We start from the raw sequence: 26,422 nt of genomic DNA on the forward strand, positions 1-26,422 counted from the left end.
AATAATTTTCTGACAGTGATGAATAAAAAAATGTATTTCAAAATGATTATTATAATACTTAATAATCATTCACAATTAAAATAATAAAGTATGATTAATTATATAAAAAAAATATCGTTTTGATTTAAATTTTTATGTTTGATTCTCGTTTTAAAATTGTTCTTATATGCTAACTCTAATCCTCGTATGTGTTTAGAATTGATTGCTTAAGCAATACGTAACACTGAACATCATGCTAATAGTCGAGTCTATGAATAGGAGTGCTAATTTCAAGTTTGAACTATGTCAAATTGTCGGGAATTATCTGAGGATGTCATTACCATGTGGCTAATAGTTTTTCGCAGCGTGTACGAGAGAATGATTTTAAAATATATACTACAAGTATCCATCATTTAACATGCAGGCTCACCTGGCTCCTGGTCGAATCCATTTAACATGCAAGCTCACACTACCTTTGGTCGGATCCATTTAACATGCAGGCTCACCCTACCTTGAACCGATCGGGTCGAAGAGTCCACGTTTAAATAGATAAATAGGGAAGAGAGTGGAGAGAGAATCAATGAGAGTCTAAAAAAAAAAAAAAAAAAACTTTCAAAGGAACACACTAACATCTCTAATATTTACTCAACAATTATCATAAACATTCTTGTTGTAGCGGTCTCCATCGGAAATGGCCGGTATAGCTCAGCTGGTAGAGAAGAGGACTGAAAATCTTCGTGTTACCGGTTCAAATCTGGGTGGGGAGGAGAAGAATATTTGGTTCAAGTTTCAAGAACCAATCCTCCATTACTTCCCACTGCTAGTTTATATTGTCCGCTTTGACCGTTACATATCCCCGTTAGTTTCACGATCATAAAATGCCTCTACTAGAGGTTTCTACATCCTTATAAGGAATGCTTCGTTCCACTTTCTTCTGACACACCACTCAACGTGTTACTATTTGGCCAGTTATGTTCCAACGTTCTCACTGACACACCACTCATCGTGTTACTATGTGTAACAGCGCAAGCCCACCATGAGGCCAGTTACGTTCCAACGTTCTCACTGACACACCACTCAACGTGTTACTATTTGTAACAGCGCAATCCCACCATGAGGCCAGTTACGTATCACCATCAGTCTCATGGGTTTAAAATAGATCTACTAGGAAGAGCACCATCAGTCTCATGGGTTTAAAATAGATCTACTAGGAAGAGCACCATCAGTCTCATGGGTTTAAAATAGATCTACTAGGAAGAGCACCATCAGTCTCATGGGTTTAAAATAGATCTACTAGGAAGAGCACCATCAGTCTCATGGGTTTAAAATAGATCTACTAGGAAGAGGTTTCCACACTTTTATAAGAAACCCACTACTAGGCCCATTATGTATCGCCGTCAGCCTCATGGTTTTAAAACAGGTCTACTACAAATAGGTTTACCACTAGGCTCGTTATGTATCGCCATCGGCCTCGTGGTTTTAAAACAGAACTACTACGAAGAAGTTTCCACGTCCTTATAAGGAATGTTCAGTTTCACTCTCCAACCAATTTGCCTCACCACTAGGCCCGTTATGTATCGCCGTCGGTCTCATGGTTTTAAAACAGGTCTGCTACGAAGAGGTTTCCACAACCTTGTAAGGAATGTTCAGTTTCACTCTCCAACCAACGTCTCGCAAATCCGTATGTACAATCTTTTTCTTTTTCTTGAGTAGAATCCAAGAAAAATACAGGACTAAACTAAACAATATTCAGATCATAACACAGTAGAATCCATAAAGAAGATTCAGTAGAGTTCAGAAACTGAAGTGGCTTCCAGATTGATATCACAGTAAGTAAACCCACCATTGTTTTTGGGTACAATCCAAACCAAGATCATGCGAGTTTACACCCAAAATGGCTTCAAATTGACATAGCAGATCAACTCAAGATGATATCTAGTTTCAGAAACTGAGTATATCAAGAAAGCTTATAAATGGCAAAAGGAAAGGCATTCATTGTTTTGGCAAGCCCAAACCTATATATATATATATATATACACATGATCTAATTTGATTTGTGAAGGCATTGTTCAATAAATGTAATGAACAGATCAAAAAGAATACAACGCAGAGTAATTGTATTTTGTTGAATGTAAAAGAATATCACCATCGATCGTTATCGCTCTGGTTCTCCATCGCCCATGCTCTGTTTTGCCGGCGCAAGTATCTGTTGAACACTGAAGAACCCGAATGGCTATGGCTATGGCTATGGCTATGGCTTCTACTGACAGGCTCCGATTGATTTGAAACCGCCGTAGAAGATGAATTTGATGATCTTAATCTCCCAAAAAAGGAAAAGATATTACGAAATGTTCGTCCAATTCCACGGCTCTCTCTTCCCCTGCTTCTTCTTGAACCCCACGACACCCTTCTTGGAGCTCCGTTTGCATTGAATCCACCGTCCATTTCGGTGTACACGGCCGGTGGGTCTCTTTCTCCGGCTAATCTCCCGCCAGAGAATCGCCCGACGGCGAACCCACCGCCTGGGAGCCTCCAGATCGTTAACCCTACGGTTTCTTCGTCGACAACCCGATCTGCAACTCCGCCGGCTGGAGATTCACGCTCTGATGGTAGCTCGTGACGGCAGACTGGGCAGGAATTTCTCATGGAAAGCCAAGGGATTATGCAATCGGAGTGATAGATGTGTTTACAGGGCATTTCCCGGGCTTCCGTTCCGATTTCAAACGCCTCTTTACACACGGCGCAGTGCGAATCGGAACCAACGTGACTTTCTAAAATCTCGATTGTCGGCATTGATTCCACAGCGGCTTTCGACGCCGGCAGATTTTCAGATCTACCTAACCCGTTGATCTCCAGTTGAGCCAACTGTTCCAGCAATCGATCGAATCCAGTCCCCATAAGAAATTCCGACATAGTCGCCGGCACCGGACGAAGACCAGACCCAGCACCGTCGTCGTAGTAAATATCGAAGCTATTTCTATCCCCGCCGCCGACCACATCGCCGCCATCCGCAGAACCACGAACAACAACAATAGGGTTAAAGGTCGTCCGTTCCCCAAGTCTCCGACGACTACGGCGAGAGCTCAAGCGAGAAGTCGGAAACTGATCTTGATCCAAGGTGTGAATCGCAGACGGTGAGAGCCGACGGTGGAGATCCGCCGCCGGAAGAGAAGAGGCGGTTTCAATCGTTTCAACAAACCCGCCGTCACAGTGAGGGCAAGTGATGGTATCCTCAACCCAAGCACGAACGAACCGATTGCAGCGGTAACACCAATACGACGCCGTTCCGGTAGACATCGCCTCAGATCTAACTGAAACAAAGAAATCGAAAGAACCAGGAAAAAAGGAAACTCGTGCTTTGTGGAAACGACGAAGCCGAAGAAAACAGGAAGCTTTAAGACGCACCGAAATTCAGTACAAACGAGGCACGCGGTTTCACACGAGCGTGACCACGCGCCCTCGCCTCACTGAATTAGCACGACACGTGTCTTCATTTTATTAGCCCACTCATTGACAGTGTCAGTGAACGTTGAGTTGTGAACTTGGGCCACATCCCCGCTCCAATACGGATAAAGTTTTAAAAAGATTAAACTAATCAGAACAAGAACGCGTGAACCGGAGTGGGACCCACACAAAAATACCGGTTGGTTCAGACCGGGTCTGGTCCGTTGCCACGTCAGGACGCCGAGTTTGAATTTCAAACTGTCTGGTAAGAGAAGAACGTTCTGTAACGAGGCGACTTTGAATTGAACGAGTTTTTATCTTTTTAAATAAAAAAACGACACGTCGTATTGAGAGCGATGGCAGATGCCAAGAGGACGACGACAAGAAATAGGAGATTATTTAATTTAATAGAATAAAATAAAATAAATTGGGTGGTGAATTCTCGCCCAAGGTATTGGTCTAATTAAAAAAATAAAGTATATAATTTGTGGTACTAATCTTGGTTTAAATTAATTATTATATAAAATCATAATTAAGGATGACATAAGTGATGACATGGCATTAATATAAATAAGATAATTTCAATTAGGATAATGTAGGATTATTTATTTAATAAATTAAATTGCGGGAGTGTTTAGAATAAGATTAGTTGGGAAAAATGATTAGCGTGACAGATCAAAAGAAATTGGTTTTTTTCTCTTTTAGGTAGCCCACTAATTTTTGTCTCTTTGTTACCAACGACCACCGGGAAGCCGCCGCCGCCGTGCTTTTCACCACCGCATACGGCGGTGGACTCTGCCGTTTATGGGCTGTGGACCTGGTAAAATGACAATCCAAAACTGGGAAAACCGCCCAGAGTTAAATGGGCCTTTACCATCGAAATTAAGCCCATTGAATCTGAACTGGACTAAGAAACTTTATTGGGCTGGATCTTAATGGGCCTTATTTTGATGGGCCCAACTACTTCACTGTAAATAAATACCATTGATTACCAATTTCTCGAGTAATTTCATATTAAATTTACTTTTTTTTTCTTTTTCAAATGATGTGTTCTATTGCAGTAAAAAAAATATTACTGATTTTCTTAATTACTGTATTATTATGAAAAATAATGTTTCTTTATTTAGTGTATGAAATATAATTTTATAAAAAAAATAAATATTAATTTATAAAAAATAGACATGAAATAATATTTTCAAAATACTTATTTTAATATATTAAGTTAAAAAAAATTTACAAATGGTAAAAAAGTAAAAAAAATAAATATATATGTGTATATATTAAGGTACAAAAAGGATAGGGAACAGTAAAAGTGAAAAAAAAAAGACAGACACAGAAAAGCAAGTAAGAAGTTAGAAGTGTGTATTAGGATTTTTCTGAACATATAAGGTACCGGTCGAATCCAATGGAACTGACGTGTCATCTGGAGATTCCTTGTCTGAAACACGGAAGAACTCATCTTCATCGTTTATTATTTTTATTTTATTTATTATTATTTTTTTAAATGTGATTATTTTTATTAGTTACTTATCATTGCTTCGCTTGGTCAATCACTGATTAATTTTTTTTAATATTTTTTATTTTCTTCCGGATATTTGAGTTTAAATATAAAGACGATATATATATATAGAGATTTTTACCTTCACTGTATTTAATCTCAGCTTCAAATGGAATAAAACCCTAAAAGGGTTCTCGTTTGTAGCAATCGCCGCCGGATTGATCTCAGCTGTCCCCGTCCTTGTTCTCTATATCTCAATCCTTCGTATTGATCTCATTTCAGCTGCGGGAATCTATTTCTTTTCTTTTTTTTTTTTCGTTCACTCTTTTGATTTTTTTTTTTGTTCGTCGGATTTCTCACATCACTGTTCTTACCATTTGTAATTTGATATATTTGCTACGCTGGTGGTGTTATTACATGAAGATTATGTCGGGGAATTTTCCGTATCTTGGTAGAATTTAGGTTGTAGTGAAAATTAATGCTTATTACACTTGTTTTCGGGTTTGTAATTGATGGTTAGGTTGTGAAGGTTTGGGTTAGGGAATTGGTGGAACGAATCGAAATTTTGGTTTTGATCAGTTTAGGATGGTTTTTTTGAAGCTGTAAATAGTTGTTTCTGGTTGTAGGAATTTTGTTTCGGGATTAGTTTTTTTTTTTTTTTTTTTTTTCTCTCTCTCTTTTTATTGAGGCGTAGCGTTTTGTTGTTGCGCTGAGGCAGTGATCAGATAGGGGCGGAAGGGTTAGACTGATGTTTGGTGGTAACGAAGGATCGTTTGGTGATGAATTAGAGACGGAGATAGGGTTATTGCTTCGTGAACAGCGTCGGCAAGAGGCCGATGACCGTGAACGAGAGCTGAATTTATATAGAAGTGGATCAGCTCCGCCGACTGTCGAAGGCTCTTTAAGTGCGGTGGGTAGTCTGTTTGGTGGTATTGCTGGTTCTGCTAATGCCTTTGCGGAGATAACTGGTTCTAAGAATGTGAATGGTTTTGTATCAGAGGAGCAGCTTAGGTCTGATCCAGCTTACTTATCATATTATTACTCGAATGTGAACCTTAATCCTCGGCTTCCGCCTCCATTGATTTCAAAGGAGGATTGGAAGTCTTCGCAGAGATTGAAAGGGGCAAATTTGGGCTTGGGAGGGATTGGAGATACAAGGCGATCGAATATTGGGGTGGATAGCGCAGGCAGATCCTTGTTTTCTATGCCCCCCGGGTTTAATGCTAGGAAACAAGCATCCGATGTCGAGTTGGACAAGGGGCGTGGCGCCCCTGAGTGGGGTGGTGACGGGTTGATTGGTTTGCCTGGGTTAGGACTTGGAACGAAACAGAAGAGTCTAGCTGAAATCTTTCAGGTAAATTGCTTCCTGTTACTAGATTCTATCATTTCCATTGCTGCTTCAGCCTTGTAATCTGTTTGATCATTGAAGTCTTGACATAGTACACTAGAAGTCTTGAGTTTATATTTTAAAATTTACAACTTGATAATATTTGGGTGTTAGTTAATGGTTTGTTCTCTTAACTTGATTTTGAGTGATTGATTTTAATCGGATTGATCAGTTCAATTTAATTTTCGAAGTGTTGTCACTGATATTGCAGCTGCTCATTGTTATTTTGGGCGTTTTGAATCTGTTCTTGAAGTGGTTATATACTTCAATAATTTTTTTTTTGTCTATGTTGGCTTTCTAACATGCATTGAGTTCTTTCCAACATTGTATAACTCCCTTGCTTGTTATTCTATCCCATTTAGCTCACGTTTCTCTTGTTTGGCATTATATGTATTTTTGTTGCTTGGTACTGTGGTGTGAGCTTGGCGTTTACGAAATAATTTAACTTTAAGAAGTTTTCCAAAGTAGTTTAGCATCTAACGTCTGTGCAGGATGACATGGGGCGCACAACTCCGGTTACTGGCCTGCCATCCCGTCCGGCCAGCCGCAATGCTTTTGAAGAAAATGTGGAGACTATAGGTGCTACGGATGAACTGGCCAATTTGCGTCATGACTTGATGATGTCTGAAATGCGATCCAGTACTAATGGTCAGAGCTCCTCTGCTGGTCAAAGTATTGGAACCCCTTCTTCGTACACTTATGCTGCAGCCGTGGGTGGTTCACTGTCACGAAGCAATACACCTGATCCGCAGCTTGTTGCAAGGGCTCCTAGTCCTTGTCTTACCCCTATTGGAGGTGGAAGAGTTGCAACTGCTGAAAAAAGGAACATTGCAAGCCCAAATTCATTTAATGGTGTCTCATCTGGAATCAACGAGTCTTCAGATCTTGTATCAGCTTTATCTGGTATGAACTTGTCACCGGATGATACCATAAATGAAGAAGGCCATTTGTTATCTCAAATCAAACAAGATTGTAATACCCAACAAGGCTACACATATGGCCTGCAAGGAGGTCAGAATCATATTAAGCAACAGTCATTTGCAAAGAAGACCGATTCTGGGGGTCAATCCAGATCTTCATTCTCGGATGTTTCGTCTCATAACAATGGAGCACAGTATCAGCATGTGGATGGTACAAATTTGACTTATCAGAACTTTGGCCTGAGTGGGTACTCAATGAGTCCAGCTATGGCATCTATGATGCCTGGTCAACTCGGGACCGGTAATTTACCAACATTGTTTGAAAATGTTGCCTCAGCTTCAGCTTTGGGAGCCTCTGGTTTGGAGACCCGAGTTCTTGGTGGAGGTTTAGCTTCTGCAACAAACCTGACTTCTTCGGCCTATGATTCACATATTCTTGGTAAATTGGGAGGTCAAATGACTGGTAACGCTCTTCAGGCATCCTTTGTTGATCCCGTTTATCTTCAATACTTGAGGACATCTGAATATGCTGCAGCACAACTTGGTGCTTTAAATGATCCTTCTCTTGATACAAATTATCTGGGCAATTCATATATGAATCAGCTAGAATTGCAGAAGGCTTACGTGGGGTCTCTTCTATCACCTCAAAAATCACAGTACAGTGTCCCATTCAGTGGTAAATCTAGTATTTCAAATCATCATGGTTATTATGGTAATCCAGCTTTTGGAGTTCACATGTCGTATCCCGGAAGTCCTATGGGTAGTCCTGTCCTTTCTAACTCGCCTGTAGGACCTGGTAGTCCTATCAGGCACAATGATCTTCATTTGCGCTATCCTTCTGGTACGAGGAGCCTAGGTGGTGTTATGGGTCCTTGGCATCTGGACGTTGGAAATATCAACGAAAGCTTTTCGTCCTCTCTTCTTGAGGAGTTCAAGAGTAATAAGACGAAATGTTTCGAACTTTCTGAAATTGCTGGTCATGTGTTTGAATTCAGGTATGTATATATCTTGCTTGTTGAACTGATTATATGTGGTTTATCACCATAATCCATCCTAAAGTAGTTTCTTATCGTCTTCCGTTACTTTTTTATGAGCAGTGGGGATCAATATGGGAGCCGATTCATTCAACAAAAACTCGAAACAGCTACTGCTGATGAGAAAAATATGATTTATCAGGAAATTATGCCGCAAGCTCTTGCTCTGATGACTGATGTCTTTGGTAATTATGTGATTCAGAAGGTAATTAGTCCTTTTTGAATGATAATTGTTGTTATTTTCTTTGGTTTTATATGCTAATCACCAGAGTACATTCGCAGTTCTTCGAGCATGGACTTGCAGTACAGAGAAGAGAATTAGCCAATAAGCTTTTCGGTCACATACTTACACTGAGCCTTCAGATGTATGGTTGTCGAGTGATCCAGAAGGTACTGCTTATCTTAAGCTCGAATCCTTATTATCTTCTGAACACGGTGCCTGTTTTATTTTCTTTCAACTATTGAATCCAATATCCTCCTTAAAACATTTTCAGTTACTTTAGTTCAACATCAAATCTGCCTTCTTATAGACCTGAAGAGTTTATTGAGCAACATTCTAGTATGGTTGCAGTTAAATCAGCTAATGAAAGTTTATGTTTTCGTAATGATCTATGTAAATGTTAATACTTGCAGTGATAAACACACTTTGAGTCTGGTGTGGAGGCTTTTGGTAGTAGTCTCCCTTGTCTTAGGTTGGGTTTGGACTCTAATCCTCTTCCTCCTCTTGTACATTCTTTGTGGTGCAACACATATGTGTTTCCGTGAGAGACAGAGACATGTCGGCTTGGTGATACGGTCACTAAAGAGTAGCTAAATTATCCACTCTGAAAAGAAAATATTTGAATCAAGCCATGATGAAGTTCGACTATGCTCGTTCATTATCGGTTGCTATTCACAATGTGACTAACTCTGATATTTGTAATACTCATTCGTAATGAGATTGCATGATTTACTGATGGTTGTCACATAAATATATGCCAACTCAATTGTTCAGGCAATTGAAGTAGTAGACCTGGACCAAAAGATTAAAATGGTCGGAGAGCTTGATGGACACGTCATGCGTTGTGTACGCGATCAGAATGGAAATCATGTTATACAAAAGTGTATAGAATGTGTCCCAGAATCAGCAATCCATTTTATAGTTTCGACATTTTTTGATCAAGTTGTGACGCTCTCAACTCACCCCTACGGGTGTCGTGTAATACAGGTGCTTTTTAAATGGTTTATTTTCTTAACTACATCGAGCGGATTTGACTTGTAATATCTTGCTGATGCATTTACACCGTGACAGAGAGTTCTTGAGCACTGCAAGGACGAAAATACTCAGAGTCGAGTTATGGAGGAAATTCTAGGATCTGTTAGTATATTGGCACAAGATCAGTATGGAAATTATGTTGTTCAGGTTCATGCTTCTTAGACGAACTCTTTCAAAGCATTGATAATTCAATTTATGCTCCATTTACTTCTATTTAGATGGATAATGTGTAATTTAAACTCTTTGATTTTAATCTTTTGGAGTGCTTGCTCGACGTGCGAAAAAAGTTCAAGATAGTCTGAACGTTTTAGTTTGTATCATCCTATCGGTATTTGGAGATACTCGATATTCCCCTTCGCTAATTACTTTCTTTGTTTGATTCTCCTCCTCAACAGCATGTCTTGGAGCATGGCAAACCTCATGAGCGTTCTGCAATTATCAAAGAATTGGCCGGTAGAATCGTTCAAATGAGTCAGCAGAAGTTTGCCTCTAACGTCGTCGAGAAATGCCTAACCTTTGGCGGTCCAACAGAACGCCAGCTATTGGTGAGCGAAATGCTTGGAACTACGGATGAAAATGAGCCCCTTCAGGTTTGTGAACATTTGTTTCTTGTACACTGATAATCTCTCTATCGTCCGCTCACGAACGACCATGTCCAATTGAGTACGAAACTGGATTTGAATTCTTACAAGTCATACATCTTCTCCTGAATGTGAATCCTTTTCATCTGTTATTGAATCTTATGCAGGCAATGATGAAAGATCAATTTGCAAACTATGTCGTCCAGAAAGTACTCGAGACTTGTGACGACCAACAGCGCGAGTTGATTCTCTCTCGAATCAAAGTTCATCTCAATGCGCTGAAGAAATATACTTACGGGAAGCACATTGTTGCCCGCGTAGAGAAACTTGTCGCCGCTGGAGGTATATACCTACATTCATTCTCATCATCTTTAACGAACAACTCGTTTCGGACATGTTCAAATCGTTGACAAAACATCTCCGTATGAATTAATTGCAGAAAGGAGAATTGCAGCTCAGTCTTCTCCACACTCTTCTTTGGTGACATAGGAAAGAAAATGTGTACAGCTAACCGAAGCAACCGCCAGATCGAGCGAGCTTCATCGTCTCTTTCCACTCTTTTCCGTTTTATCATCTAGAGCAGTAGCTCAACCTCAACCTCAACCTCAACCTCTCTATGAAGACAGGTATGAGCTGATTGAAAATAAAGCAAGTTGTTTGTTTGTACTTTGGAAGGAAGCCTGTACATTTGTAGTTTTAAGCTGCTTTATACGTAGAAATCGATCAATTTCGTGGTACCGATGTTGAATGGCACCCGATTGCTGCGGACGAGATTAAAAAAAAAAAAAAAATGGCTGCCTGCCTATACTTAGTTTTTTCTTTTTTCCTTAAGGGCATGTAAATGACTTTTAAAAATGTTGAGGTAGTTTTTTCTTTTTTATCTATATGTTTTAGCGTGACTGTACAAAAATGTTGCCATGTGAAGAAGAGCTGTGTTTATGTTAGATTATTTTGAGGCCATAGTTTTCTTCTCAAGTATGCTTCTTTCATCACTCTTTTCCCTTCAACTCTACTTTAATTCTTATTTATTTTGACCATAGAAGATAAAAGAACTGATATGACAGAGAGTAACCCCCAAAGTTTTGTATTAAAATTTAAATGGTAGTCGTAATCTCTATTGTCTGCTTTCACTGCTTTGACCCGTTATGTATTGCTGCCAGCTTCACGATTTTATTAGGGAGAGGTTTTCACATCCTTATAAGAAACAAAAAATGGTTTGTTCTGCTTTTCAATTGACGTGAGATCTCACAATCTACTCTCTTGAGACTAGCATCCTCGTGAGATCTCACAATCTACCCCTTTGGGACCAGCATCCTCGTGAGATCTTACAATCTACCCCTTAGGGTCAGCATCCTCGTAGGATCTCACAATCGACTCCTTGGGGTCAGCATCTTCGGGGGTTCTCACAATCTACCTCTTGGGGTCAGCATCCTTGTGGGATCTCACAATCTACCCTTTGGGGTCACATCCTCGTGGGATCTCACAATCTACCCCTTGGGGTTAGCATCCTCGCAAGATCTCACACTGGTTGGATAGATAGGTGTAGAAACCTCTCCCTAGCAATGAGGTGATACACAATATATAGTAGGCTAATATATAATGGGCCAAAACCAAGATTATGATAGATGAGAGCAAATTTACAACTTCACTCGGCAATTTGAAGCAGATTCATCTGAATTTGCTTCTGATCCATAACATCAATCTTCTGGCCGAATCCTTTCGATCCAGCTTTAGCTTTCATCTTCTTCCTTTTCCCACTCTTCTTGTTAGCCGCCTCCTCTTTCTCGAACTTTTCCTTCTAGCTTTACTGCAACAAGTCCGTCACAGCAATGTAGATTACCTGAGACCGGAAATACCCTAATTAGACAGATGAGATCAACAGCTATACAAACGAAATTAGTGACAGTGGAAATTCAACTTCGAGATTCGAATCTGAGCATTGATTTTACCCCAATCGTGAGAATCGATAAACCGATGAACGCGACAAACAGAAGAACAGATATTACGGTGGAAACGCCGGACACTATCTCCTTCGATTTCTCCACCAGTGTGGCGGATTCCGAGGCCAAAGTTTCCTCAGATGTGGCATGGAGCCTCCAAATTGAGATTCTCTTCGACGATTCTGCCGGAGAGGTTTCGGAGCGAGAAATGTTCGTCGGCGAGAGAGTAGAGGTTGCAAGATATGGGCGGTGGACATGGCTCATCCGCATCCTCGCTGTCCAGATCCACCGGATCTTTCGTCGCCGTCAAGGCTCCCAGCGGTATTTCAATTTCAAAAAGTAATTTTAAAATTTAAAATTCAAAAGTATTTTTTTTAAAGGAAAAAAAAAAAAAAACAAAACGCAAGAATGTTTTTATTAAAGTTCTTTAAATTACTATACTACCTTTGAGAATTGACTTGACCAGTGCTCGTCAACCAATGTAAGGCACGCTCCAGGTGTCAGTCCATCACGCGGTTGGCTGTCATTTAATCTCAACCGTTGAATCATGAGGGCCATGATTCACTAAGTCCACGTGTCTAGAATCCGTAGCGAGTACATTTACGACTGAATTCTAGCGAGTAGAAGTAGATAATGAAAAGAGAGCGATATTTCAGCGTCCGAAAAATATCTCACCGAATCGCCTCCTTCCGAGTTCCGACCTTCTTCTTTCCCTATGAGACAGTGTTCCCTTTCCGCTCACATTTTCTCTGATTTTCCCGCCTTCCAACCACATTCTTCGATACGAACAATCTATCAATCGATCTTATCACCGTCCTTGCTGACTTCAAGATTCGAGTAAGTTACGCTAATACCTCTCGATTTGGTTGGCTGATTACTGACATTTCTGATCCTGTTTGTGGTGGAATCGAAGAACAAGAGAATCTGCATCTGTAAATTTGTTATGGAGAAGAAGAGAGAGTGCCGATTTGGTGATGGTAATGGTTGTATAAATGGCGATGAAAGAGTTTTTCAGTGGGAGGATGGCCTCCCCGACGCAGAAAAATTAACGCCTCTTTCTCAATCGCTGGTATCGCAGGAACTGGCTTCGGCGTTCAGGATTTTGATGGAACCTCATCGGAGTATATCTGATGTTAAGTCGGCGTCGAAGACGACGATATTGAATATTTGCGACGGACAATCGGAAGGATACAGAGGTTTCGAGCTTAATTACGATCAGACGCGGGGGGAAGACGCCGCGATGATTGAATCGGACGAGGTGATAAATCTAGATGAGTTGAGATCCGATTCGCGGAAATTGAGGAGGATTGATTGTTTTAAAGAGGCAAATTCTGCGCCTCGGGGGGAGAGCTCGATCGAGGATGCGGCATTGGCTCGAACCTTGAAGCGGCCGAGGGTTGCATGGACTCCGCAATTGCACAAACGGTTCGTGGACGTGGTTTCTCATCTAGGGCTCAAAGAAGCAGCTCCCAAAGCCATTATGCGATTGATGAATGTCGAGGGATTGACTCGCGAGAACGTTGCCAGTCATCTTCAGAAGTATCGACTTTACTTGAAGAGGACACAACCATCCTCAACGACTGACGAGGCGACACAGAACTCACATGATTCTGCTCCCAGTGCCGATTCACAAGGAAACGGCTATTTTCCATCTACTTTTCCGATGACTTATGCGCCATCTCCGATGATGCCTATGATGTTATATAGTATGGGAGCTCACGGCCACGGTCTTAGTCATACAGGCATGCTGATGGTTAACCTGAGCACTGTACCGACCCACTCGTGTAGCACGAAAGGGCAGCATAATTGATTGAAATGACAACTGACAAGTAAGCTTTAATTGCGCCTTACTTTCAATGTGCTCCTAATCCAAAGTTGAAATGATAAACGAAGTTTGAGAATCTCTCATTTCGATCTTCAATGGAGCATGCTTAAATTAGAGTCTGTTGTGAAAAGATTGAATGAATTAGATTCTGTTTATTGGGTTCTCTCTGATGAATTACAACCTACACTCAGCTTAATTTCACTTTTAGTATCTCTTTTCCCTCAAGAAAGATGAAGAACTCGAAGAACATGTCAGTTTGCAGTTATAATAGACCTGTTCTTCATGTCCTTTAGAAAGGTTTTCCTAAGCTGTGGCTATCCAACTGCACCCAGGAAATTTCTTGAGCTTCCTCTTCTTCATCATACTCTTCAGCTTCACAACATGTCCCCAACTGCCTGCATTAGCATACAGATCAGACAATAGTAAGCTGTTCCCAACACTCCCAGGTTCCAACTTTGCTAAATGTTTGGCTGCTTCCTCAGCTAGTTCAATTTCTCCATGCTTCCTACATGCACCTAATAAAGCTCCCCATACATATAAATCTGGCTCAACCGGCATCGTCTTGATAATATCGTAAGCCTCCGCCAGCTTCCCCGCCCGACCGAATACGTCGACCATACAGGCATAGTGCTCTACTCTAGGAACAATACCATGTTTAGTTTGCATCAATTGGAACAAACTCTTCCCTAGATCAACCATCCCAGCATGGGCGCAAGCAGTGAGAACTGCTGTAAATGTCAGATGATCAAGTTTCTTCTCATCATTATCCTTCATCTGATGGAAAAGCTCTATTGCTTCACTGCAATATCCATGATTTGCATACCCAAAAATCATGGAGTTCCAAGTAGCTGAATTCCTTTCAGACATCCTCCAAAATAGCATCCCTGCTTCATAAAAATAGCCACATTTTGCATACATATCAACCAGGGCAGTCCTCACATAGACATCCTTTTCAACTCCAAGAACCAGAGCATATCCATGAATCTCCTTCCCACGTCGCCCATTCCCCGCCGATGCACAAGCAGGCAAAAGGCTACTGATTGTAGCAGAAGTTGGGCATAGCCCAGCATTCAACATCCTTCTAAATGTTCCAAAAGCTTCCTCATTTCTGAAGTTCTGTACAAACCCAGATATCACAGATGTCCAAGACACTACATCTGGTTCTATCCCATTGGCTTCCATCTCTTTGAAAATCTCATGAACCATTTCTTCCTCATCCATCTGAGAAAAGCCTGTAACCAAAGTGTTCCAAGTCACCAAATTGGGTTTTACACCCAATACTTGCATCTTCTCCACCAGATTCAGAGCTTCCTCTGCCAGTCCATGGTGGGCATAGCCAGAAACCATGGCGTTCAATGCCACCAAATCCTTCCCAGCCATTGATTCAAACACTCGCCGAGCCTTCTCAACCTGTCCACTTTTTGCATACATATCTATCAACGCACTGCAGACATAAGCATCGGATTCAAATGAGTATTTGAGGATTAACGCATGCAATTTTCTCCCTGTGAGGATGTCGGAGAGGTGACCACATGCTTTCAAGACACTGGGAATGATGTACTCGCTAGGCCTGGAGCCTTGTCTCTGCAGCTCACAAAATACACTCAGAGCTTCTGTGTAAAACCCATAACGAGAATAGGCCCCAATCAAGACAATCCACCGGCGGGGATTTGTTTGGGGAATTTTGTCGAACACTTCCCGTGCATCGTTGATTTTTCCACACGCAGCGTAGAAGGCTATGAGCTTCGCAGCAAAATGTGTCAAACGAGCTAGTCCGTTGATGATCAATCGAGCGTGAAGTAACCTCCCGAAGTTCAGTTCTCGATCGCGTCCATACGTCTCGATGAGCTTAATATACTCATCGGATGAGGAACAAAAAAACCCGCGGCGGATGGCCGGAAATCTGTTCGTAGCCCTGAGAAATGCAGCGCCGCCGGCAAGAGAGAGCATCCCAGATTCGACGAAGGCACGGTAAATGAGTAATTTTATGCAGAAAACTAAAATGTTCAATACCCTGTCGCCGGTTCTTCAGCTAGCCGCTGTCAGCACCTCAGAGCTTGGAATCTAGTTACCTGACATAGCGGAGGAAGATCTTTGTGGCGCATTCAAACCAGTAAGAGCAGCAGTAGTATGAAGGAGAATATCGAGGAGATGGAAGCCACGCTTTTGAAGTTGAAGAAGGATTTAGGCTTTTATAGCATCACCATGGAAATTTAAAATGCAGCCTTTCATGGTCTTTGGAGAAGGCAACATATATGGCATATATAATTTGGTTGTGATTCCCAATATTTGGCCATAAACTGTGATTTTATACTCTTCATAACTGCAGCTGCCCACAGAGGTGTAAATTGAGTATGAACGGATTTGAATTTCTATTTTTTTCTTTCGACGTGAGATCTCGATTTCACAATTTACCCCTCTTCGGGGCCTAGTGTCCTTGCTTGCATTCGTTTCCTTCTTCAATCGATGTGGAACTCCCAAATTCACCCCCCTTCAATCGAGGTTTCCACACCCTTTTAAAGAATACTTCATTCTCCTTTCAAACTGACGTGGGATGTCACAACATATTTAGACACTTTAGGAAACTAGATTACAAATTTAAGAGCAACAATATAAGGCTTTTCAAGTATTAAGATTAAAATGAAAACTAAACTTAAAATTCCTACTAAAATCTCAATTGTCTACGTGAAATGAATCGCTGTCATGATTGGGCTTTGGAGCGAGTTGCCGCCAGAATTATCGACGATCCACGAGGTGGGCGTGTCGACCTGTGAAGCCTTCCTTGTGGTGGGCTTGAGCTCAACTAGTTCTTCGATATTTGGACCGCCTTCAACCAATTTCATTCAGAATTTGTTCAACGCCGGAGGTTCGATTAAAGAAACATGCGGCCATGTACTGCTCCACTCGCCCCCTACGAAGCGCTGCTCATTTTCTCAAGGCCTCCTGGAAATCAAACCACGTAAGTTTCAGAGCTTTGATTTCTTGTAGTCACAAGGATTACGAAGATGATTTCATCCAACCCAGCCTTCAAAACGTTAGCCAAAACCAGAATTTATCAGAGAATGTCGACATCCAATTCCTGGTTCAATTACTGCGAAATGGGTCTCCTCCGACCCCTCATATTCTCAGTAAAACCATATCCGCCTGCGCGAAATCCGGCCTTCTGGACTTGGGAATTCAAGTCCACTCAGCCATTGTCAAGCTCGGGTTTTCTCTCAATCCTTATATTTCTAGTGCTCTTGTCGATATGTATGGTAAATGTTGGTCCATGTCGAATGCCCAGAAGGTGTTCGATGAAATGCAGTGTCCAAATGTAGTCACTTGGAATTCGTTGGTTACTGGTTATTTGCAAGCAGGCTGTCCTTTAATGGCAATTACTTGGTTTTTAGAGATGCTAAAGCAGGGGATTGAACCCACCCCCTTCAGTTTATCTGGTGTTCTTGTGGGCTGCTCTCAGTTACAAGCTGGAAAGCTTGGAACTCAACTACATGGTGTTAGTTTGAAACTAAGGTTTTCGTCTAATGTTGTTGTGGGTACAGGGTTAATTGACATGTACTCCAAGTGTTGCAATCTCGAAGACTCGAGGAGAGTGTTCGATATAATGTCGGATAAAAACGTGTTTACTTGGACTTCAATGATCACTGGTTATGCTCGGAATCAGCAACCTCATGAGGCAATGGTTTTGATGCGAGAAATGCTGCATCTGGATCTTAAACCAAATTATATGACTTATAATAGCTTGCTAAGTTCATTTTCATGTCCCCATCATTTTGATCAATGCAAGCAAATTCATTGCCGGGTAATAGCGCAAGGGTTCGAGAGTCATAACTATATAGCTGCTACCCTTGTTACTGCATATTCAGAATGTTGCAGTAGCTTGGAAGACTATAGGAAGGTTTGCTCAAACATTACAATATCAGATCAGATTTCATGGAATGCTGTTCTAGCTGGTTTTTCTAACTTGGGCATAGGTGAGGAAGCTTTGGAATGTTTCATTCAAATGAGGCGGGAAAATGTCGATGTAGACTTTTTCACATTTACAAGCATTTTTAGGGCCATAGGGATAGGTTCGGCTCTAGAAGAAGGAAAGCAAATTCATGGTCTAGTGTATAAAACTGGATATGGCCTAAATTTATTCGTCCAAAATGGTCTCGTATCTATGTATGCTAGATGTGGTGCTATCAGGGATTCAAAGAAAGTGTTCTCGAGGATGAACGAGCATGACTTAATATCATGGAATTCATTGCTTTCAGGATGTGCTTACCATGGTTGTGGTGAAGAGGTCATTGACTTGTTTGAGCAAATGAGGAGGACATCAGTCAAACCAGATGATACCTCCTTCCTTGCTGTGCTCACTGCATGTAGTCATGTTGGTTTGCTGGACAAGGGACTTGAATATTTCAACTTGATGAGAAATAGATTGCTTGAACCTCCAAAACTGGAGCATTACGCTACAGTAGTCGACCTTTTTGGTCGAGCGGGAAATCTTCACGAAGCTGAAGCTTTCATTGAAAACATCCCTATAGAACCAGGGATATCAATTTACAAAGCTTTGCTGAGTGCTTGCCTAGTCCATGGGAATAAAGATATTGCCATTCGGACTGCAAAAAAGCTTCTGGAACTATATCCACATGACTCGGCTACTTACATCATGCTGTCAAATGTGTTGGGGAGAGATGGTTATTGGGATGATGCTGCTGGGATAAGGAGGCTAATGTCCAACAGAGGAGTCAAGAAAAACCCAGGTTTCAGTTGGATGTGACTTCAATAAAAGGAGAATTTTCAGCATAAATTATGTTCCTAGGAAGCAAATGGTTCACAGTTTAAACCCTTCTCCAATGGGGTTGATGGCTAAACTTCCCCAACGATCAATTTCTAAGGTGTATTCTCTTAGATCCCGGGACAAGGTTCATCCGATGCCTGCGAGTGTTACCTACGGTGTGGTCAAGAATTCGACATATACACGATTCCTAGCTCTGTATTCATTCAAAACTCACTTATTTGTGATAGATCAACTACATGGGGGATTTCACTTCATGATCTTAAAGGAGGAAAAGTACACAAAAAATCCATCTCTGGTTCTCTTTACCACATTTTTTGTTCAGGTAAATCACAGAATAAGGCTATGGTATGCAGGAGAAGGCTCTGAAACCATGCTTAGTGAGAAGGGGGACTTGACATTGGAAGACCAAGAAAATTAGTAGAAATTCAAACAATTGAACCAAAATTTCAGAATTTCCAAGCCTACAGAAAGAGAAATTACTGGCCAGGAGACTGTGCATCATTTTGGTGAACAAATCAATATATATAGTTGCTTGTAAGAGAAAGGAGAAGAACCAGTAATGTGGTCCTCAAAGAACACCCTTCCAGCTTCTCCAAACTGAAAAGGGAACGTCTGGAGCTGAAGCATATTAAAAATTCACAGAGAAAAACATTCCTTCCTCCAGAATGGTTTTGTTGGAATAAGAATCTTCCAAGTTTCAAACAAGAAATGCAGAGGAAGTTACTGCTGAAATCATCGCCTGCATTGGAAGATTAAATGAGGTACTGTTTCGTTCAGTAAAGATGTAAATGCTAGAAATTCTTATGTAGAAGTTTCTTAAGAAATGGATTGGAATTACCTTCATGACTGCCAATTTTGTCTATCATTCAATTGATACAACGGTTTCAGTGAAGTTTTATAACAGTAACGATTTACATAACTAGAGAAAAAGCAACTCAAAAGTATTTGCTTCATTAAAACGCATTTGTATATATATACCAGTACATGTAGAAAATTCCTAAGAGTCAGTGCTGGAAGCTTTTGTTGCCGAATCTGAGTGTTGGGACATAGTCTTTAGCAGATGAATCTGTACAGCCTTCAGGAACAGTGATATTAACTTGTTGCGTTCCTCTTCCCCCATTGATTCTTTAAAATTGAAAAAGAAATCAAGATTATACATAAAAAAACAAATGATATAGACAGACTTTAATTGTAAAATTTCCCTACCATAAGAAGTTCCAGTCTGAACAACATCCTCGTTTGCAATTACAGGAGCAGCTTCTTTTAAAATGAAGAAGGAATAATTAATTTAGGCTAGGATTTAGACAACAAATGATCAAGATGATTTTGGACGTAAAAGTTGCCTACCATTAGAAGTTCCCGACTGAAAAACATCCTCATTTGCATCTATAAGAGCCACTTCTTGTAAATTGGAAAGAAAATAACGATTAATGTAGATTAGTTTTCATAGAACAATAATCAAGATATGATTTTAAATGTAAAATTTGCCTACCAGAGTTTCCTGACTGAACAACATCCTCCTCAGTTGCATCTTCGACAGCAACGTCTTTGAAATCGAACAAAAAAAAAAATTTAATTTAGATTAAATTTCATAATGCAGATGATCAATGGTGGCTTACCATAAGAAGTTTTTGACTGAACAGCATCCTCGTTTGCATCTCCAAGAGAAACTTCTAAAGATTGAAAGAAGAATAGTTAATGTAAGATTAAATTTCAGAAACCAAATGATCAAGACATGACTTTGAATGTAGAAGTTTCCAACCATAAGAAGTTCCTGACTGAGCAACATCCTCATTTGTATCTTTAAGAACCTCAACAGTATCTTCATTTGCATTCACAAGAGCAGCTTCTTTAACATTGAAAAAACAAAAAATATGCAGATTAAAGAGAAATGAGTTTAGATTCAATTTCAAGAAACAAAGGATCCAGACATGACTTTGGATTCAAGAGTTGCTTACCATTAGAAGTCTCTGACTGAACAACATTTTCAGTTGCATCTTCAAGAACAACTTCTTCAAAATTGTAAAAAGAACAATCAAAAAACAAATTATGGAGAAACGAGTTTGAATGTAAAAGTTGCTTACCCTGAGAAGTTTCAAACTGAACAACGTCCTCATTTGCATCTCCAAGAGCAGCTTCTTTCAAATACTTGTCAGCCAATTTAACCCTCTTCACGTTCTCCTGTTCCATGATGAGCATGTTGCCATATCCTAGTAGCTTTTCTAGTGTCATCTTTGGTTGATTAAAAGTTGGGGGGCCTTCCTTTGAGTTTACAAGATTTTTTCCAATGCTCTCAACTCCAACACCGGCAGCCCACTTTCTCACTTCATTGTCATAAACTCGAGCTCTCAAAGCACCAAAGAAGTCTGCAAAATGATTGGTTTATGCAAGTCAATATTCTTCTTCCGTTCAGAAATGTTCTATTTCAGCTGAACCAAGTTAGTGAGGCTTACCGATCGACTGCCCCGGGAAGGTGTCGACGAGTTTGACAATGTCCTCTGTCGGTACACCGTCAGTCCTAAAGATTCCAGTGCAAATACCGATACGATCTTCACGAGTTGGAGCCCAATAGAATTTGTCCATGCGACCATCACGAATGAGGGGTGCATATAAAGTTGAGAAGTCATTACCAGTTACTATGATGGGAACTCTGGGATTTTCTTCTTTGTTGTATAAGCCTGGTAGCTGCACATTGGTTGGGTTGTCAGCAATGTTCATAAGAGTAGCATTTACCATCTGGTTATTCACTGTGTACTGTGTGGCTCCACCAAACCTTCCAGCTCCAGCATCAAGATCGTTGATAAATAGGCAACTCATCTTCCCTTTCTTGATAATATCAGCCGCCTCTCTGTATCTTTGCCTGATCAATTTTGCTGGCTCTCCTGCATTCCCACTTTCTAATTCCCCAGCACTCATCATAATAGGGCTGAAATTTCATCATAACTAAACAAAATTAAGACCAACAATATATCAGTGAGAAGAAGAAATATGTTCAGAGATTTGTAGGGCCAACTGAACTAAGTCTGGATGATCTTAGAATTTGCAGTGTGAGTTTAGGTGTTTTCTAGTCACAATAAGTCTTTCTATAATCACTCTTTTCGATAGAGCACTCCCAAAGCTCTCTCAAAAGTCATCTGAAACTCACCCTTGTCATCGAGCTCAAATACCCTAATACAATGTAGTATGCATTAAACTCGATCCTTAAGTGTTTCTTTCGAACAAAATACCAAATCCAGAAGACCATCTCAACCAAATCAACCAAATCTAACCTCTTGTCATCATCTTTACCAAACCTGTGAGATCCCACATCGATTGGAGAGGGGAACGAGTGTCAGTGTCCTCGCTGAGTTTTGAACTTAGTTCAGTTGTTCACAATATACTTAGTTCAGTTGTTCAGTTGGCCCTCCAAACAACTTCCTCAGAACTAGCTGGGTTTTGAACTTACTTGATTCCCATCTTGGCAAATACAAGTTCACACTGAAAAGATTTTCCTTGTCCTTTACCTCCCCAAATACCCAGAATGAGAGGAACCTAAAATGCATCCAAGAAGGTTAGCAGTTAGCACTGAAAGACAAACATGGACGAACTATATCGTGTGTCGAACATCGAGCTGTATTTTTAACCTTAATGTTTGGCAGGTTCATGAAGTTTTTGACAATGTGAACCATAAGTTTGTCCATGAAAGCTGGAGCTATGTAAAATCCATCCATATTATTGTCGAAGTTGTATCTGAAACATTGTAATACTTCAAGTAAGCTCGCATAAGAATGTTCAAACAAACTGCAAAATTCTATTTGAACACTTACTGTCGAAGTCCAGCACTAACGTATTCATATGAACTCAAGACAGCATTGTGAGTTCCTGTCCCCATGGGAGCTTGGAAAAGGGGATCCGCCAATCCCTTCCCTCTGGTAATGTCTTGCTGGTCATCAGAAGTATCAAAAGCAAGGCCTCGCCATTTGTCCTTCTCGGTTTGCTTCTCCTCATTATACTCAGCAACAATCTTGAAGTTTCCAATCACCATTTTTGAGGTGGTGGATTTGGAACTGACCTTCAACCTGCTGCCCAAGAACGCTGAGTTCGGCACTAAACCTCCATAGTTACTGTTGTTTAACTGCATATAACATGAGATTCAAGATTGAAAGATGAAACCCAGAGAGAAAAAAAGAAGAAATTGTTAAATAAATTGGTAATCTCCGTCAAATAACACAAAAGACTTGGCGGGAAGAAACAGTACCGTTGTTCTATTAACAGCTCCAATGGTTGAAACCGTGGCAGCCATGGAACTAAGGGCTTAGGAGGGTGTGAAGAAGTGAAATTCTAGCAGCAACCTTGTACCCTCCTCTCAAAATAGATGAACAATCAAGTGAATCATCTCGAGCTCTTTGAAATTGATGAACTCTTGAGAGACTTTAGGCATTCACAACCACACACGTGGCAAACAAAGGCGACCGTTCAGTAAAATTACTAACAAAACATGATTCTCAAATCTGCTTAATCTAAAGCGACCGTTGAGGTTGGGATTTGAGCTTCCATCTGCACCACGTAAAAAGCGGATGTGAAAATAAAAAACAAAAAACAGAGCTCTTATATTTTCGCTTCTACATAATACTGAATCCACAAACTTTCTCCATACAATATGGCCCGTTCCACTAAGCAAAAACCCATGAATAATTCAGAGTTATCTAAAAAGCCCTGTGCCAGATAAAACAAAAATATGAACAAAAATCGGGGGACTCGATGTGCCACATACAAGCACTCCTTATCTCTTTATCCCTTGGAGATACTTAAATAGTTACTCATGTAGGAAGAAAATATGAGTTAGTTTAGTTTTATTTAGTTAAATAATTTAGCTAAATTGTGAACTTGAGTTAATTACTATGTCAATTAGTAATTAGGATTTAACCCTATTTTCCATTATTCTTGTAAGGCTGTAAATCTTTGAAACTTCCCATCATTGAAGTTATGAGTGTTTTCTCTTGATTGAGAGTTTACTAGGGTTCTTGGGATGGATTTCTATACGACTTTGTAGGGAACTGTGTTTTTGGTCAATTCTTTACGGATTCATTGCCATAAAACTAAAACCCCCTGCATCAGTTACAGATTTAGCTCAAAGCCAAGTAATTGAAAGTTGGAAACCAGCAAAAACGTAGTCCAATTACTGCATAATTAGTTCTTGTTTTTCATGGAGATTACAGTTCATTAGTCAGGAGGATATGATGGAGATAACTAGAAACGGGTAAGAAGAAAGAATCCCAGCTAACCCCCTCAGCAGAAAAAGAACAGATAAAGGAGAAAATGAAATCAGAAAGAAGAGAGGATGAATTTAGGGAAAGTTGCTTGGAAAATCCCAAAGCTACGATGTCTCATATGAACAGATGGCTGTGGCACTGAATGATAATTCTCCATCCACTTGTACAAAGTGGGTAAGGAGAGGAATGAAACTACGAGCCAGACTGATCATCGGCCCATAATTCTGTACATAGCTGTTGGATCACCAACGCCAGTGGCCAATATACCACAATGATGACAGAAATTATGAGGCCTCATGATTGGGCGACATGTATGGGAAAGTTGTTTGTGAGAGGTCATCGATTGAAGAGAAAACGAAGCATTATGTATAGGGTGTGAAACTCTCCCGAGCAGACAGGTCTTAAAAACTTGAAGCCCAAAAGGGAAATCACAAACAGAACAATATGTGCTTGCAGTGGACTTGGCTATTTAGTATCAAAGTCAGACACCGGGCGATATGCTAGCAAGGACGCTGGACCTTGAAGGGGGTGGAGATTGAGGGGACCCACATCGATTAGAGAGGAGAACAAAACATTCTTTACAGGGGGTGGAAACCTCTCCTAGCAAACACGTTTTAAAGACAGAAGCCCGAGAGAGAAAGCTCAAAAGGACAATATAGCCGTTCTTGTTTTATATAAGTGAGATAGATATAAAGTAGTCAACAGACAATTGCATTAAAATATCTCCATAGGCAGAAAAAAGTACCCAAAAAATGCATCCTAGTTGCAAATATTTTTTCTTGGAACAAATTTGCATATATGGAAGCCAAATTAATTTTGCAGCAAGTTTTGGTGTGCCCCTACCTTAATGGAAAGTAACAGATTCAAGAAAATAAAGAAAAAGAAGAAAATGCAATACTTTTCTTATCTTTAATTTGCTATTTTTTTGGTAAAAAGTATTAAAAAGAGGGATGTTTCAGTTCAAAGGCCAGCATTGAAGGGCTTAAACTCATGATCCTGTTCTTCAGGAATGGAAAAAGTAATTGGTTGAAACCCTAAAAACGTTCAGAAGAATTGCTAAATAAAGACAGAGGGTTAAAAGCGTACCTAATGATCGTTACATTTTACCAGCCGTTCTCAACATTATGAAATGGAATTTGGATTCAGGATTTCTGACCATTCACCTTCATAACCAACGATCTTCTTTGTGCCCTATATTTCTCTTCCAATGAATGCAAATCAATCTGCTGTCGTTGATTTCCTCAGAGCAGCAATGGACAACGACCGCGGAGGCAGAATACCTAAACCTCCGACCAGGTTGCAGAAGCAGGCGCCGGCCGGTCTTTATCTCGATCAGCTTTCGAGTGTCTCAATGCCTTCTGTTGGTACCGAAACTTATTCGAAGACGGTTCTTCCTCTGCTTTCGCCGCTCCCTTCGTCGCCACAGCCTTTTCCTGATACTGAGGGAAATAGAATGTTGGCGAACGGAAATGGTGTAAACAGCGGCGGAAATGGCGATCAAAGAGGTATAGTTTTCGCATCTCCTGGTGGCTGGCAACATCCGGCGGTGGCTGCGACATACGCCGATCCTTCCACTCTGTTTACTTTCTTTCAATCGAAGTGCATCATAACCAGTAGCACGCCGTGAGAAGATGATGGCTGGATCGAGTCTCGCGGTTTATGCTCTACGTAAATCCATGTACAGTATGTGTGTGTGTGTGTGTGTGTGTGTGTGTGTGTCGCCGCTTGGATTAAGATCTCCACGAATGCTTCTGGTTTCATGTTGTATTATTGATAAATTGTAACGCGGGAAATCTCTCACACTTCCTGCTCCTAATCTAACAGCCGCTTCGTTTCCACTTCGTTCCTGTTCAACTCATTTCTCTCGGTCATTTCTTGTAATTTGTTCTCTACTTTCAAGTCTCCATCATGAATCCGATTTCGCCATTGAACGTTATGCTGCTCAAGATTCTCAAATCAGATCACACAATAAGGCACTCACAAACAATCTGTGTATCTGGTTCATCCAATTTTGTTGCTTTCTCCAATTGTCGATAAACAAGATTGAAAACTTGAATGGAATGACTTTGTAAGTATAACGAAGATCATTCTAAACAACGATGAATCATACGAGGTGAATCATTAAGCATTAAACTCACTACTTCATTACTTACATTAGAACCCTCTAATTGAGGAACAAGGTTCCAGTTGAGGAACTAAGTGTGATTAGAACTCTTTAACTGATCAACGAGTGAGAACCGGTTAAATTTTGAAATATCGGCAAATAGAATCAGAATCTATTAAATTTTGAAACATCGGCTAATCAATCGGATCCTATACATGGTTACCAGATACCCACGAAGAGGCACATTACAGTGCTTGTATGCTTCGCATATGGATTGGTTCGAATCAATATGGAATTATTACCCTCACGCCATAGTGTTGGGTGAAAATGTGATGGATTGGTTCGAATCAATATGGAATTATTACCCTCACGCCATAGTGTTGGGTGAAAATGTGAGATTCCATCGGTTGAGGAGGAACC

The 26,422-nt window shown here is 40.5% G+C and overlaps 6 protein-coding genes across 16 annotated transcripts; 3 read left to right on the forward strand and 3 right to left on the reverse strand.

The window, feature by feature from the left end:
- Positions 1-1,767: 1,767 nt before the first annotated feature.
- On the reverse strand, positions 1,768-3,361 carry LOC111449083 (E3 ubiquitin-protein ligase RDUF2-like). Its single transcript, XM_023088932.1, has one exon. It carries the CDS (start codon positions 3,274-3,276, stop codon positions 2,122-2,124), a length of 1,155 nt encoding a protein of 384 aa, XP_022944700.1. The 5' UTR covers positions 3,277-3,361; the 3' UTR covers positions 1,768-2,121.
- A 1,709-nt stretch (positions 3,362-5,070) lies between these two features.
- LOC111448392 (pumilio homolog 2-like) lies at positions 5,071-11,073 on the forward strand. Its single transcript, XM_023087962.1, has 9 exons — positions 5,071-6,275; positions 6,800-8,223; positions 8,326-8,467; positions 8,545-8,652; positions 9,257-9,469; positions 9,554-9,664; positions 9,913-10,107; positions 10,266-10,440; positions 10,538-11,073. The coding sequence occupies exons 1-9, from the start codon at positions 5,670-5,672 to the stop codon at positions 10,585-10,587; spliced, it is 3,024 nt and encodes a 1,007-aa protein (XP_022943730.1). The 5' UTR covers positions 5,071-5,669; the 3' UTR covers positions 10,588-11,073.
- A 1,625-nt stretch (positions 11,074-12,698) lies between these two features.
- On the forward strand, positions 12,699-14,018 carry LOC111449034 (transcription factor LUX-like). 3 transcript variants are annotated; one of them, XM_023088863.1, is made up of 2 exons: positions 12,699-13,438; positions 13,607-14,018. In XM_023088863.1, exons 1-2 carry the CDS (start codon positions 12,982-12,984, stop codon positions 13,846-13,848), a joined length of 699 nt encoding a protein of 232 aa, XP_022944631.1. In that variant the 5' UTR covers positions 12,699-12,981; the 3' UTR covers positions 13,849-14,018. The 3 variants fall into 3 exon arrangements, with proteins under 3 accessions (XP_022944631.1, XP_022944630.1, XP_022944629.1); XM_023088862.1 differs by having other exon boundaries at positions 12,699-13,015; positions 13,117-14,018; XM_023088861.1 differs by having other exon boundaries at positions 12,699-14,018.
- Positions 14,019-14,146: 128 nt separating this feature from the next.
- On the reverse strand, positions 14,147-16,360 carry LOC111449033 (pentatricopeptide repeat-containing protein At5g59600). Its single transcript, XM_023088859.1, has one exon. It carries the CDS (start codon positions 15,811-15,813, stop codon positions 14,167-14,169), a length of 1,647 nt encoding a protein of 548 aa, XP_022944627.1. The 5' UTR covers positions 15,814-16,360; the 3' UTR covers positions 14,147-14,166.
- Positions 16,361-16,534: 174 nt separating this feature from the next.
- On the forward strand, positions 16,535-19,144 carry LOC111448803 (pentatricopeptide repeat-containing protein At1g11290, chloroplastic-like). Its single transcript, XM_023088557.1, has one exon. The coding sequence runs from the start codon at positions 16,754-16,756 to the stop codon at positions 18,623-18,625; it is 1,872 nt and encodes a 623-aa protein (XP_022944325.1). The 5' UTR covers positions 16,535-16,753; the 3' UTR covers positions 18,626-19,144.
- A 106-nt stretch (positions 19,145-19,250) lies between these two features.
- Positions 19,251-23,206, reverse strand: LOC111448804 (ribulose bisphosphate carboxylase/oxygenase activase, chloroplastic). Of its 9 annotated transcripts, XM_023088563.1 has the most exons (14): positions 22,884-23,203; positions 22,453-22,760; positions 22,270-22,375; positions 22,092-22,177; positions 21,100-21,572; positions 20,731-21,012; positions 20,605-20,658; positions 20,409-20,495; positions 20,266-20,319; positions 20,139-20,192; positions 19,994-20,044; positions 19,853-19,906; positions 19,625-19,771; positions 19,251-19,385 (listed from the first exon to the last, which is right to left on the reverse strand). In XM_023088563.1, the coding sequence occupies exons 1-13, from the start codon at positions 22,926-22,928 to the stop codon at positions 19,644-19,646; spliced, it is 1,782 nt and encodes a 593-aa protein (XP_022944331.1). In that variant the 5' UTR covers positions 22,929-23,203; the 3' UTR covers positions 19,251-19,385; positions 19,625-19,643. The 9 variants fall into 9 exon arrangements, with proteins under 9 accessions (XP_022944331.1, XP_022944327.1, XP_022944329.1 ...); XM_023088559.1 differs by having other exon boundaries at positions 19,994-20,047; positions 20,605-21,012; positions 22,884-23,206; XM_023088561.1 differs by lacking the exon at positions 19,251-19,385 and having other exon boundaries at positions 19,463-19,771; positions 19,994-20,047; positions 20,266-20,316.
- Positions 23,207-26,422: the final 3,216 nt, after the last annotated feature.

This window comes from Cucurbita moschata, unplaced genomic scaffold, assembly GCF_002738365.1.
Source record: "Cucurbita moschata cultivar Rifu unplaced genomic scaffold, Cmos_1.0 Cmo_Scf00010, whole genome shotgun sequence".
NCBI classification, from domain to species: Eukaryota; Viridiplantae; Streptophyta; class Magnoliopsida; order Cucurbitales; family Cucurbitaceae; genus Cucurbita; species Cucurbita moschata.